Source organism: Epinephelus moara, chromosome 3 (genome assembly GCF_006386435.1).
Source record: "Epinephelus moara isolate mb chromosome 3, YSFRI_EMoa_1.0, whole genome shotgun sequence".
Taxonomy (NCBI): Eukaryota; Metazoa; Chordata; class Actinopteri; order Perciformes; family Serranidae; genus Epinephelus; species Epinephelus moara.
In genome coordinates this window covers 32,951,641-32,965,744 of record NC_065508.1, presented here as the reverse complement: position 1 = coordinate 32,965,744, position 14,104 = coordinate 32,951,641, and the positions used below count along the sequence as shown (strand labels likewise).

Here is a 14,104-nt window from a genome sequence, read left to right as displayed (position 1 = left end):
CCCTTATCAAGAGCAGTTTTGTTTCAACATTGGGAGAGACACATATAGAGCGGCAGTCATTAGTCAATTAAATGATTTGTGGATCAACCAAAAATAATTAGCAACTATTTTGACAATCAAAAAAGAAAAAAAGAAAAGAAAGAAAAAGCCTCTTTGCCATACATGGATAAAACATACCATTTGAAGACATCCCCTTGGGCCATAGAAAATTACAAAGCAGGGCATGTTTCCCTATTTCCTGACATTTTATTGACAAAACATTTAACCAATTAGTTGAGGAAATAATGTGTAAATTAACTGATAATGAAAATAATTATTAGTTGCAGTCATCCGGGGTTTTGGGGGTCTGCATTCTGGTAAATCTTTATGCACCAATTTGTGCATTTTCTGTATCAATTTATGGTGTCATTGTGTTTTTGTTTTTGTTTTCAAAATAAAAGTCTACTATGCTTCTAATATTTTTATTGAGGGGAGACAAATGCACATTCTTAAAAATTGAGGGGGATGTGTTCCCAAAATCTATGTCTGTGCACTGTGTAATTGTAATATTAGCAATATTAGTATTGTAACTTGTAAGTCTGTTCTGAACTGGACAAAAAAAAAAAATCAGTAACTCTAATCCTGTGGAATCAATTCACAGATAAAGGAATACATTTTAAGAGGTACAGTGAGTGGTATTTTAAATTTTAGTCTTCTTTAAAAGAATGATAAAGACAGCTATCATCCGGACTGTTCTTGTTTTTAATCATGATAAAACATAACTGTAGCACTCCATAGCAACACTGTCCTTTCTCACTGTAGCTGCTGGTGTGACAAAGTCAGGTGGTCTCCCAGGAGGAAAATTGATCTGAAAGCCCTCCCTGTGTGCTGGGCTCCTCTCAATCCTCTATTGTGTGCATTTTCTCCTTGGCTGAGCATAGTGTTATGCCAAAAGAACATCTCCACTGGCTCAAAAATGTGGCAAGGAGGTCAACTGCAAAGTTTTGCAGATAGCAGAAAACTTCTCCCTGCAGTGCTGGAGTTCTGGGGGTTGGAGGGGGAGAGAGGCAGCAAAAGGGAAGGAGGGCTCTTCTCCTGCTGACAACGTCCTGCCTCATTCACCCATATTCCTCCTCTAGGTTGAGCTGCAGGAAAGCAATAGGTGTAGGACCGTTATCTCACATTGCATAGTGTGCAGAATACTAGCTTAAAAACTGTTAACTCATAGATAAGTTAATATTTGAACCGCACGTCGCTGACATTTAATCTGAAATGTGTTAAGAGAAGCAATACTTCTCAGATCTGTAAAGCTCAGATGGGATTTTTAAATTATTCATTATCCTTTGCATGGCACGGTGTCAAAGCAACATGGCGCATTTAGACTGCCATATTCCTCCAAGAATACTCAGCATGTTGGTGCTCTAAATTTCAAATGTTGAGATACAAAATGTCAACACAGATGACTTAAAGACGCTAGATAGTCTTCTGTTACATACAATATGAATAATGCTTTTAACGGGGGTATCATCCAAAAGCCTGTGTTATCATGAATAAAGCACTAGAGTGTCTTGCGTGGCTCTGTTGGAGTGTGGATGCAGAAAGGTGTGTAGATGCTTGAGATATGAAGCCATGAGCTACCACAGGAAAAAGGGAACAGACAGGAAAAAAATCTAGCAAAATATTCCATAAACACACAAAGGGTGTAAAAACATTATTTATTTGGAAAGAGATGGTTGATGGTGTGAACTTGCTCTGACTGTCTGCAGTTGCATTGTGGATTTTCTCACCAAATGCATTCAAATGGATAAAGTCTCAGTGCACCCATAAACAAATTATAAATATGATGGACAGATTCATTCAAATCTTAAACACTAAGATACAAAATATTCTGTATATTTTATTTCTATTTACAATGTTGAACCATAGAATCCATAAAGCTACCATTTAACTCAAAAGTCTTGCTTGTGTAGACCATTTGATTTCTGCCTATGTCACTGTACTTTGCAAACTAATGGCCTCTGAAGCCATCTAGTGGATCGCAGTTGCAGTAACACTGCATTTCAGATCACATTCTAAAACAAAAGACTGTGGAGTATTTCTTTATGGTTTTGTTTGGCATTGAGGGGTTATTTTACTACACTGAAATATTTACAGTTAATGACACTGGCTTCATTTCAACAATGAGCTCATAGCTTTACAGCTCCCATTTAGGGGAGACCGGGGCTGGTTGGCACACAGCTATTTTCTGGTCCTTTGAAGGTCACAGAAATAAAAATGTAAAATCAAAATGTTTGCTTTCTTAATTTGCACTCGTCTATTTAATTATACATCTGAAAGGCACCAAGTTTCTTGGTGAGGGTAACATTTCAGCTTTTTAATACCAAAAGTAAAAAAGTGGTCTGTGAACTAAACATATTATAAAACTGTGGCAAATATTATAAATGTGTTATTTCTAGTTAATACACAAAGGAATCACTAAGTTGGGTCAAATGTGAGTGGGGTTGGTTGGCACATGTGCGAAACCAAATGTAAAATTAACAGTTGTAACTATGTGCATATTGTGAGAAATTAAAACTATTTTTAAAAATCAAAAACAATGTTTATATTGTTAGTAGTATTATTTGCCAATTTTGGATAGAAAATGGTAACAGTAACTAGACATTCCTACCAATGAACTGCTTAAAAAAAATCTTTAAACTTTAAAGATGGACAGATATTATATTAAATGTACATGTTTTCTCGCTCTTGTTTGGATTAAATGTTCAAATTATTTCTGTTGGTTGCTTCATTTTTTGTAACTCCACCACTTTAACAGTATGCCATCCAACCCCCTAATGGGACTGGGTAGCACAAATGCACAACTTGACTTTAATCACCAAAGCACTGTTCATTAATTTATAGTTATAGACCTTAACCTTTCAATTTCTACTGAAATGTAGAATATTTTAAAATAAATTATATCGGAGAAATATGTAAGAGAGTGAAAAGTTTGCCAACTTACCCGGTCACCCCTACAGTGGCATGCATAAGTTTGGGCACCCCTGGTCAAAATTTCGGTCATTGTGAATAGCTAAGCAAGTAAAAGATCACCTGATTTTCAAAAGGCAAAATGTTAATGATGACACAAAGACTGCTTTACTATTTCGATCTTTAACAGTTTCAAAATAACAAAGAAGGAAAAAGGCCTGAAGCAAGTTTGGGCACCCTGCGTGTTCAGCACTTAGTAGCACTCCTTCGCAAAGTATTACAGCTTTTTGTAGCCGGTTAAGAGTCTTAATTATTTTTTGGGTGATTTTCACCCATTCTTCATTGCAAGGGGCTTCTAGCTCTGTGAGATTCTTGGGCTGTCTTGCATGCACTGCTCTTTTGAGGTTTAGCCATAGATTTTTAATGATGTTTAGGTCAGGGGACTGTGAGGGCCATGGCAAAACCTTCAGCTTGTGCCTCTTGAGGTGGATGTGGTAGGATTTTGAGGTGTGCAGGAATTTCATTGAATCCATTCTTCCCTCTACCTGTCAAATATTCCCTGTGCCACTGGCTGCAACACAAGCCCAAAGTGTCATCGATCCACCTCTGTGTTTAACAGTTTTACAGGTTTTCTTTCCGCGAAATTCTACGCCCTTTTTCCTCCAAACATACCTTTGCTCACTGCATCCAGAACATTCTGTTTTAGTCTACAGGACTTGTGTCCAACAAGCATCAGGCTTGTTTAGATGTTCCTTCTGACAAACTTCTGACATTGAATTTTATGGTGAGGACACAGGAGAGGTTTTCTTCTGATGACTCTTCCATGAAGGTCATACTTGCATAGGTGTCACTGCACAGTAGAACAGAGCACCACCACTCCAGAGTCTGTGAAATGTTCTTGCAGTTTTTTTGTAGTCAAACAGGTTTTTTTTTCTAGCAATCCCACGAGCAGCTCTCTGAAAGTTTTCTAGATCGTCCAGACCTCAACTTGACCTCCTTGCCATTAACTGCCTTTTCTTAATAACATTATGAACTGAGGAAACAGCCACCTGAAAACACTTTGCTATCTTCCTATAGTGTTCTTCTGCTTTGTGGGAAATCAGTTATTTTAGTTTTTAGAATGCTAGGTAGCTGTTTAGAGGAGCCCATGGCTGCTGATTGTTGGGACAAGGTTTCAGGAGACAAATAATAATTTATAAAGTTTTGAAATTTACATCACCTGCCTTTCCTAACGATGACTGTGAACAAGCCATAGTCTTAACAAGCTAATTATGGTCTGAGACCCTGGTAAAAGTTGTCTGAGGGTGTTTTCACACATGGTCCTTTTTAAATGAACTGAACTCAGTCCACCAAAATGTGGACCGTCAGAAAAGGGACTCAGCTCCTTTTGTATTCATATTGTCAGTTCATTTGAAAAATGATTCAGTTCTTTTTCTGGTGAACTTCAGCTCTACCATATGGTTCACTTCAGAGGGGTCTGAGTTCTCTTGGAGTATTCACATATGCACAAAAAAATGCTGAGTCGCCGCTCAGAGTCCGTTTAGAGGGCTGAAAAGGAAAAAACACTGAAAAGTGTGAAAACACCCTGAGAGTTCAAATGCCTTGGGGTGCCCAAACTTTTGCATGATTTTTTTTTTTTCCCCACTCTAAAACTGTATGGAACATGAACAATACTTTAATCTTGTTTAAAATGCTGAAAAGCATGTTCCATCTTTAGCTTCATACCTTTTGGAGATCAGTTTATCTTCTCTTTACTCTACTATTCAACCCAAACCTTTCATGCCACTATACTTGTTCACCCATTGGTCTGTTTTGATGTTTTGTGTCACCAACCCTCACAGCTGACCTTTAACATGAAGCAAGACTAACAGAAAAGTCAGGAAATAAGACAAGTCTTCTCTTCTGTTGTTGACTAGTGTCATTGCTCTGAATCTGATCTTTGGCAGTACAGGGGAAGAGTTCTCCAAACTGAGCTCCTTTCACATTTACTACTTTCGACATTTACAGCCCAAAGACTTGAGGTGTTGTCCTACAGCTTTATTGTTGTCATAACTGCATGATAAGAGGTGGTTTTGTAATTCTAACAGCTGTCTTGTAGTTCACGTGTTAAGATAAGCAAGTTTGCAAATTGCTTCACAATCGATAACAACGAACTTAAACTGTGGAACGTTTTATGAGACAAAACACACATGTAGTATCGACCACGTCCCAGACATCAGCACTGTTTTACTGCAGACATCACATGCAGTTCATGCCATGCACAAGCAGGGACAACCTCTTCCGGGACCCGCCCCTCCTATAACTCACAGCCCCAAAGGCTGCGCTACAACCCTTCTCTAAACCCCGCCTATAAAATCGCTCTGAAATCCGATTGGTTCTCTGCGAACAGCACCATACTAGATCTAGGTTAAATAGATACAAAGTAGTCACCGTACAGTGAATGTTATCCGCCAGCACAGGTAAGATGTAACTTTGTTCTTTGATATAACGATTGATGATGTTGTACACAAAGAGAATAGATGTAGAACAAGGTCAACATAAACACTTGACTACTGTATATACATTATGTACTTCCTATTATTATGAACTGTTATGAAATGTCATGAATTCCCTACAGCAGCGAAAGTGAGCTATCACTAAATCAGAAAGCGTTAAGACACTCATGGAGGTAGTTAATACTTTAAACACCCAGTACTCGACAAAAACATAACTAATAGTAAACCATTATTAAATTTGATCTAATTTGAAACTGGGAGTATACCATCACTAATTAAATAGGCCTATGTGCAATGAAAGTGCCCAGTGATTGGAAGTGGAAGTCAAATAGTGTATATTGATATTGTTATTGCAATGTGCTTGGGACTGCACTGATAAAACAATACCATCAAATAGCAGATACTCTTCTTCTTCTTCTTCTTCTTCTTCTTCCTACCTCAGCTTCAGTGTTTCATTTTTTAAGTTAGCTGTTAAAACATCTAATAATAATGATAATAATAATAATAATAATAATGATGATAATAAACTTTATTTCTATAGCACCTTTCTAAACCTGAGTTACAAAGTGCTGTACGGTACCATACACTATGAAAAACAAAGAAGTAAAAGAACATCATCCACAGGAAATGCAATTTAAGAATTATACATATATATATATAGAATATAATATAATATATACATAAACTTACACACATATGTCCATACAAACACATATATTCTCTTACATACATACATTCATACAGACACGTCCATGTGCATACATACACATAAAGGCTTCACATATGCACAGACATGTGCACACATACCCATAAACACGCATTCAAGCATACACACATATGTATATATGCGTACATAAGCACACACACCTTCAAAATCATACATAATAATGTTATATAAATGCTAGTCTGTACAGGTGGGTTTTTAAGAACTTTTTAAACTGAGGAACTGAGTCACATGATTTGATGTTAAGAAGTAGTGTATTCCATAACTGCTGCTAAAATAGTAAAAGTCATTGTTTCATTGATTTATTTCATTTACATAATTAAGAGGAACCTTATATGCATACTTGGGGCGTTAAATTTCTACACTTATCAAAGGGTTGAATCATTTATAAGAAAAAAATAGCCCGCATATTTTAATTTTGTTACAGTTGGAGAAGGTGTGTTTTTGTTAACGTCACTATTTTTCATTCAATTCCATATTCCATGCTATATATTATACGTATACAATATTTAAACTATTTTCTATTTGGTTCCCCACATGCCATCTGTTGTGAAGTCTTTTCTAGCTATTCTATTTCTATAGCGGAAGCTCCTGTCAGAGGTCAATGTCCAGGAGTAACCTGCCTGCGCATCATCACATCACCCCACTCTCTGCTGTTTAAGCGTCTGTTACCTCATCATGATGTGATTTTGTCATCATCACTGGAACCAGAGATGTCTGCTAGACATAACTAAATTATCGATCTGCCGGACACAAACTTTTTCAGGATTCCGTTTCGGTGTATCTCCACCGGTGAGTTGCTAGCTGAGATGGTTATCTCAGATTATGTCTGCCTGTCATCAGATGCGTTCAGAAGATTCCGACCACGCTGCAGTGGAATACAGTACATCTGCAGACAATGCACTGTATTAGAGACACTACGGTGGCATTATAATTGTATTACAGTAAGCTAACAGCTACGCTGTTAGCATCCCCGCCTCATTGTATCTGTAGCGGCTGAGTTAGGCAGCTAGCTCTGACTTGACAGGTAGTTGACTTAACGCTAACCTTAGCTAGCTAGAAAGCAGTTCGCTAGCTTTGCCGGTTAAGAAAATACGGCTTGAGTCAGAAGTTTCGTTCTGTTCTGCGGTTTTCGACATTTTTTAATGTTCCCGTTGCTCATGTTTGCAGCGTGTCTGGCAGTGCTGGGCTTGTTTTTCTGGTCCCACAAGCAGCTATCGATAGGTAAGGTGTGCCTTACCTGGGAGGCTACTCCCACCACCTGCCCGAGCAGGTGGAAAAAAACTTAAGTTGTAGCAGCGTGAGGAAACAGAGACAGGTCGGACAGCACCGTGACAATTACAAGAAATCTTATTGTTTCCATACGGTAATTCTAATTAACATTGTATAGGACGTTTTGGTAAGTTTACTAAATGAGGAAGTGGAGTAGGAGTTCATTGTTACCTAGTTTTGTCAGCCAACTGTGCCCTGAAATCAATGTATGCAACATGCAATGTGGTCATACAACTGTGTTGACCATTACATGATGGGTTAAGTGTTTTTGCCTGCATTGGTTTCAATTGGTAGACACACTTTAAGTGTATCTCACATGCAGGCAGGATTTATACATGTTTTATAGTTTGTTTGTTTGAATGCATGTGCCTCACAAAGGCAGGGTTGTTTCATGGGGTTGCAGATATTTAGGGCTGAAACAATGCTGCAGATACTGTATGGTTACTGACAACAGTATGAACAGCATTACATGCAAATGTCATTCAACCCTTGCAATCTGATATACAACTTTTTTTTATGCATGTCCAGTAATGGCACTCTTTCAGATCCTGCACACACTGTACTGATGCTCCTAGATTGAGTCCAAGTGTTGCAATATCAGTTGCATTATCAAGATGCTTAAGTTCATGTAACCCACTTTTGCAATATGACAAACAGCATCGCCGGTCAGTCAAGGCGGTCTTGTGTCACACTGTCTCCTGATATTTGGACTCTGTGTCTCCTTTATAACCGCTGCCGCCACTGTTGTGTTTCTTGCCAGTAATTGCAGCCTGCTCGTGTCGCCCAGCCATGGCACAGCAGGATGGTGCTGCTAAGAAGAGCCCCTCCGTCACGGCGTTGCACTCTCACTTCATTGTGGGATCAGTGTCAGAGGAGAACTCGGAGGATGAAATCCAAGGGAAGCTTGACCTGCAGCTTGAGGAAAAGGATGCTCGCTCCTTGTCACCATCCTCTGATAGCTCCAGCAGCACCTTTGAAATGGGATTTGACCACATTGAAGGCCCCATGCACAATCTGAGGTTAGAATGCAAACCTGGTCTGTTGGCATTACCTGTAGTTTCTCAAGAATCATTTACAACATGAACATTGGGATTATGATATGAGTTGTACATGTGGATACAGGCTTTTCTTTGAAAATCTGTTCAAGTATTCTAAACATTTTCTTTTGTCAGGCATGCAGACAAATTTGATTCAAGAGCGTCCCGTGTTTTAGTGACTTAAAACATTTTTCTGACTTGAAAATTGTTACTGTTTTTTTAGGGTTCAAGATAAGTAGTCTCAGTGGCAATTCCATTATTTTTGGATTACTCAAACTGCACTCAGGGTGATGCATTAAATTTACACATCATGAATTGAATTACATAATTTCTTAGTGGTGTGCAAATATGTGATACAAATAGAAAATGTACAAATTCAAATGCTGTCTCGTGAGACTAAACTTGTCGAAGCAAGCCCGTACTCCAAAATGAGCGTTCAGTGTGTACGCTCCTCCTCCTACGCTGGGTAGCCCCTTCTACAGCACATGTGAAAGAATGTGGTTTCGCTAGCTGCGCATTGCTAAATGGTTTGCCTGTATCCTTCTGAGTCTATGTGGTAAGCCTGGAAAGTAGGCATAGACTTCAGTATGTTGGTTTGTGAACGTTGGTAAAATGATCACAAATTTCCAAGCCAACCGTTGAAAGGAACTTTTCAGTAGCAACAGAACTTTGTTTAAAGCTTGCGGCAGTCTTTAGTCCCTCTGCCAGCCTCCGGTCTTACTGGGCTGCCCACACCTCTCATTCCACTGTCACTTTCACAGACAGGGGCTTGTGAATGACATTTTTCTCCCAAAGCCTCACAGAGGAGTTGGTTTGATAGTGATGTAGGTAACTGCCTACAGAATAACTTCCCCATAATTACACAATTCTTCTTTTCCATTAGGTTAAAAATGATTTTATGTTTTTTTTTTTTATGCTATCTGGTTTCTAAAGATTGTTATATTATGCTGGTAGCCATGTGGATAGTGGTGTTTTTGGTTGTTCACATACTTTGTGTGCTATTTAGAAAACTTAATTTTAGAGCCACATTATCTACCGTATACAAGACATTGGGTTCATTGCTCTGTCCAGTCTGCTTTTGTTTGATCAGTTTACCAAGGACAAAGAGGATGAGAGACATTTGGCTTAACTGAAACAACAGGGAACAGCATTTAAAACTCAAGTTGTCTCTCTCACAGGACAGAAAAAAAAACACTCTAGTGGTTTCACAGCTAGATGGGCCGAGCCTCTATTCAGTAGGGACTCATTTGCCTTGTGCTGGTAAGCCTACGGTGATGCAATCATGCAGTATCAGGCCACAGAAAACAATCAGCCAAATGAGCTCAGTTACTGTCACGCCCCCCAGCTGATGGTCATATCCCTCCCCCGTACTACCCACCAGTTTTGCCACGATACTGGAATTTCTAACTTTGATTCAATACCTTGGAAAATATCAATATTTGATTCCAGTTTTGGTACCACAGGGAAAAATAGCTGCATCTGTCTAACACATAGAGACAGACAGCCATTCACGCTCACATTCACATCTGTGGGCAATTTACAGTCAACAATTAACCTAACCTGCATGTCTTTGGACTGTGGGAGGAGGCTGGAGAACTTGGAGAAAACTCATGCTAACAAGAGAAGAACAAGCAAACTGGTGGGTTGGAACTCGCAACAGTCTTGCTGTGAGGCAACAGTGCTAATCACTGCACACCATGCCACCCTCTGTTTCAAGTACTTAGAATCAGTATTTAATGAGAAATCAATATTTTTGACAAGACTTCCTCTCAGTACCCACTACGGTTTATGGTTTCCCTTGGTGTGGAGCTTATTTCAGAGGGCTCTAAAAGTCCTGTTGGAGGCACTTGCAGAAGCGTAGAAATATGTTTGAGGAAGTGTCCTGCTCTGTTATGCATTATATGTTATGCACCGTCATACTGTAAGCAAACTGTTTCATTTTTAAACATATAATTCTTGACCCTTTACTTTAACTCCTAAATCCTCACCCCCATTCCTATCATGACCGAGTTTTCAAATGTTCTCTAATACTTTGTAATAGATTAAGATGATTGCAACTTACCCACAAGCTATAAAGTTTAAGATAAGAGACAGTAGTTAATTCCTCCTCTTTAGACCAGTCTTATCAACAGGAGGCGATATCAGTGTCTCGTTATCCTCTGGGCTGTGAACATAAATTATTTTAAAGCGCAACTGCTGGCAAAAGACTTGCGTGATAGTTTGCTTCTGGCAGGTAAATTTTCTAAGGCCTTGTCAGTTGTTATGAGTTAAATGCCTGTTATTAGCAGAGCTCCCCAATAACCTGTTCTGACTAAACTTGAGGTGATATAATGGGCTGTTTGTTTTTTTTCTTACAAAGGCCTAGCATGTCAGGGCTGCACCTGGTGAAGCAAGGTAGAGATCGCCGGCGTATTGACCTCCAGAGGGACTTCACCGTGGCCTCCCCTGCTGAATTTGTCACCCGCTTTGGTGGCAACAAGGTTATCGAGAAGGTGAGGTTTTTTTATTTAACACATTCTTGAAAGGATGGGCAGAATAAATCACGTCATATTCAGAAATAAATCTCAGTAATTTGTACAACCTCTTTAATAATGAGTGTAAAGTAATTTTGCATCTGTGACCAGCCATGATTAATAAAGTATTTTAATTTATGTGAGCTGATCAACATTAGTAACTGAACTATTTTGCATCCCCAGGTGCTTATCGCCAACAATGGCATTGCAGCAGTCAAATGCATGCGCTCCATCCGCCGCTGGGCCTACGAGATGTTTCGCAATGAAAGGGCGATCCGTTTTGTTGTCATGGTGACCCCAGAGGACCTGAAGGCCAATGCAGGTGAGGCGCCTTAGCATGAGCTGTCTGAACATGTAAAACACCTGAGTAAGCGTACTACCTGTAGTTCCAGTGACATGGCAAAATGCTGGACTTCAAACACCACAGCTAATTCAGAGGAGAGTCCACTAGTACCCAATAAGGAGTTTTGTAAATGTGACTGCAGAACGATGATTTGGAATTTGTTTTCTTGTGGTTCTGTCTTTCACAGAGTACATCAAAATGGCAGATCATTATGTGCCTGTGCCAGGAGGGACCAATAACAACAACTACGCCAATGTCGAGCTCATTCTGGACATTGCTAAACGCATACCCGTTCAGGTACCACCAAACACTAAATCTATCTACAGTTTTCCCACAGTAATTAATAATTGTATTGTTGATTGAATATCCATTGTCATTCTGTTGTCCCTCACAGGCAGTGTGGGCTGGATGGGGTCATGCCTCGGAGAACCCCAAACTCCCAGAGCTGCTTCACAAGAATGGCATTGCTTTCATGGGTAAGAGAACTTTCTTACTTTGTCTATCACTTTGACCCTTTAATTTACCTTCACGATATCAGTTTACTCAATAAAAAATGCTTTTTTTATTACTTACTTCCTCCCCAGGTCCCCCAAGTCAGGCTATGTGGGCTCTAGGAGACAAGATTGCCTCGTCTATCGTGGCTCAGACAGCTGGCATTCCAACCCTGCCCTGGAGCGGCGCAGGTAGGTCACAGTTTGTGTGGGGTCCAAAGATAGACTTTTATTAAGGTTGTTTATGATCAGCTTTGAAAATCCAAAAGGAAATCTTTTATTATTGAAAAAAAATACATCAGGCAACAGCTGTGGCTGGAGGCATTATGTTTTCGGGTTGTCTGTCTGTCTGTCTGTCCCATTCTCGTGAGCGCGATATCCAAGATACGTCTTCGGGGAATTTCTCCAAATTTGGCACAAACATCCACTTGGACCCAAGGATGAAATGATGCCGATTATTGGTCAAAGGTCAATATGACAGTGACCTCATGTCTACCCCCCCGGTTTCAGATTGTAGAGAAGATTTTAATGATCTTCTTATTGTATAAATCTTCTGTGCTACTGGGTTGTATATGAAGCATCCACATATTAGAATATGGTGCGTCTTTGCAGCAACATCCATGGTTGAATCATTGTCTGTCATCATAGACAACTTTGTGTTCTGTCTTGTTCCTCTGTTAGTCCACCACAAGCTCATTGGTTTTGCTGATATTGACCATGTGAGAAAGCTCTTTATCAGTCCTCTGTTCTCCTCTGGAAAAATAGTCTCTAAGTGAAGACAGCATGTTTCTCATTGGAAAATGATTCACTGGAATCATACACATCAATATATAGTGATAACTTCCACATTACCAGTAGTAGCTAGTACCTTTTTATTAAATTAAGTCTTCACAACATATATTATTGTTTGAGTCTAGACAGTCATGGATGTAAACTGCAACTACTTGTTGAACTAGGTAGGTGTTTACTTGTATGTAAATATGCAATCTGTCGTTTTTCTCAGGCCTGACAGTAGAATGGTCAGAGAACAACCAAAAGAAGAAAATAATCAATGTTCCTACTGACTTATATGAGCTCGGCTGCATCCAGGATGTGGAGGACGGCCTGAAGGTAAGTATGTCATTTAACTGGCAGGTCATAATTAAGTCCTTAAGTAATTAAGTTCAAGTTTATTGTCATTCCTCTTCTTAAAGGTTATTTATAAAGCAGGAGGGTAATATAGTGCCCCTGGGCTATAATACAAAACATAAAAACGGGGAACTAAAACAAAGCAAAAATACCAGCATTGAACTGTGTTGAGTCCTCAAATTTGAGGGGAATTTGGGCTGGAAAGGAACTGATAAGTCCTTGAAAGTGTGGGAGCCCTTGCTATAGTTCATCTGTAGAACCTGAAGAGGATGGATATGAACATACCAGCTCTCTGTAGCCCTCTAGGAAGTACAGGCGGTGTTCTGGCTCCAAGAGAGTGTCTGTGATGTGCATGCCCAAGACCGTAAAACCGTGTACTGTCTCCATAGTTTTACCATCCACCTGTAGGGGGGGCGTGAGTTGCTCCAGCCCTCCTAAAGTCGACAGTCCTCTCCTTCATCTGTAATGTCAAATGAATGTTGCATGTGCATTTTTGCATGTTTGCCGAAAAGCTGTATGTTTCCATTGCCAGGCTTCAGAGAAAATCGGCTACCCCGTCATGGTGAAAGCTTCGGAGGGAGGCGGAGGCAAAGGCATCCGTAAAGTCAACTGTGCTGATGATTTCCCTAACCTCTTCAGACAGGTATGAAAAAACTCAGACTAAACCCAGCATTTAATTTATTTAATTAATGCAGGACGTAACATATTATAGAATAAGGTTTGAATGTATCATTAGAGATCCGAGCGGGAAAATGTGGCCGCACCAAGGTGGATTCAGTGAGGGCAAAAAAAGTACAGACATTTAGAAAAGGGGTTTTGAGCATTTGTTGGCTGCAGGGATTTACTTTGTCTTTGGTTCTCCAGGTCCAGGCGGAAGTCCCAGGATCCCCTATTTTTGTCATGCAGCTAGCCAAGCATGCCCGCCACCTAGAGGTCCAGATCTTGGCTGATCAGTACGGCAATGCCATTTCCCTGTTTGGTAGAGATTGTTCCGTGCAGCGACGGCATCAGAAAATTATAGAGGAGGCTCCTGCTACCATCGCCACTTCTGACGTGTTTGAGGATATGGAAAGGGTACCACCCATTTAGCATTGTTTGTACTTATATATTGCTAAAGATAAATGGAGATAAGTAAATTGAACACAGTTGTTTTCT

General features: G+C 39.7%; 1 protein-coding gene across 6 annotated transcripts in view; it reads left to right on the top strand.

The window, feature by feature from the left end:
- The first annotated feature begins 6,774 nt into the window (after nt 1-6,774).
- The window catches only part of acaca (acetyl-CoA carboxylase alpha), a 40,057-nt gene continuing 32,727 nt past the window's right edge, over nt 6,775-14,104 (top strand). For all 6 annotated transcript variants that reach the window (XM_050038013.1, XM_050038022.1, XM_050038005.1 and 3 more), the window contains exons 1-10: nt 6,775-6,957; nt 8,198-8,456; nt 10,834-10,966; nt 11,171-11,309; nt 11,518-11,627; nt 11,725-11,806; nt 11,915-12,013; nt 12,825-12,931; nt 13,482-13,592; nt 13,814-14,023. In XM_050038013.1, coding sequence (XP_049893970.1) covers nt 8,227-8,456; nt 10,834-10,966; nt 11,171-11,309; nt 11,518-11,627; nt 11,725-11,806; nt 11,915-12,013; nt 12,825-12,931; nt 13,482-13,592; nt 13,814-14,023 — 1,221 coding nt within the window. In that variant the 5' untranslated portion in view covers nt 6,775-6,957; nt 8,198-8,226. The remainder of the gene's footprint in view (nt 6,958-8,197; nt 8,457-10,833; nt 10,967-11,170; nt 11,310-11,517; nt 11,628-11,724; nt 11,807-11,914; nt 12,014-12,824; nt 12,932-13,481; nt 13,593-13,813; nt 14,024-14,104) is intronic.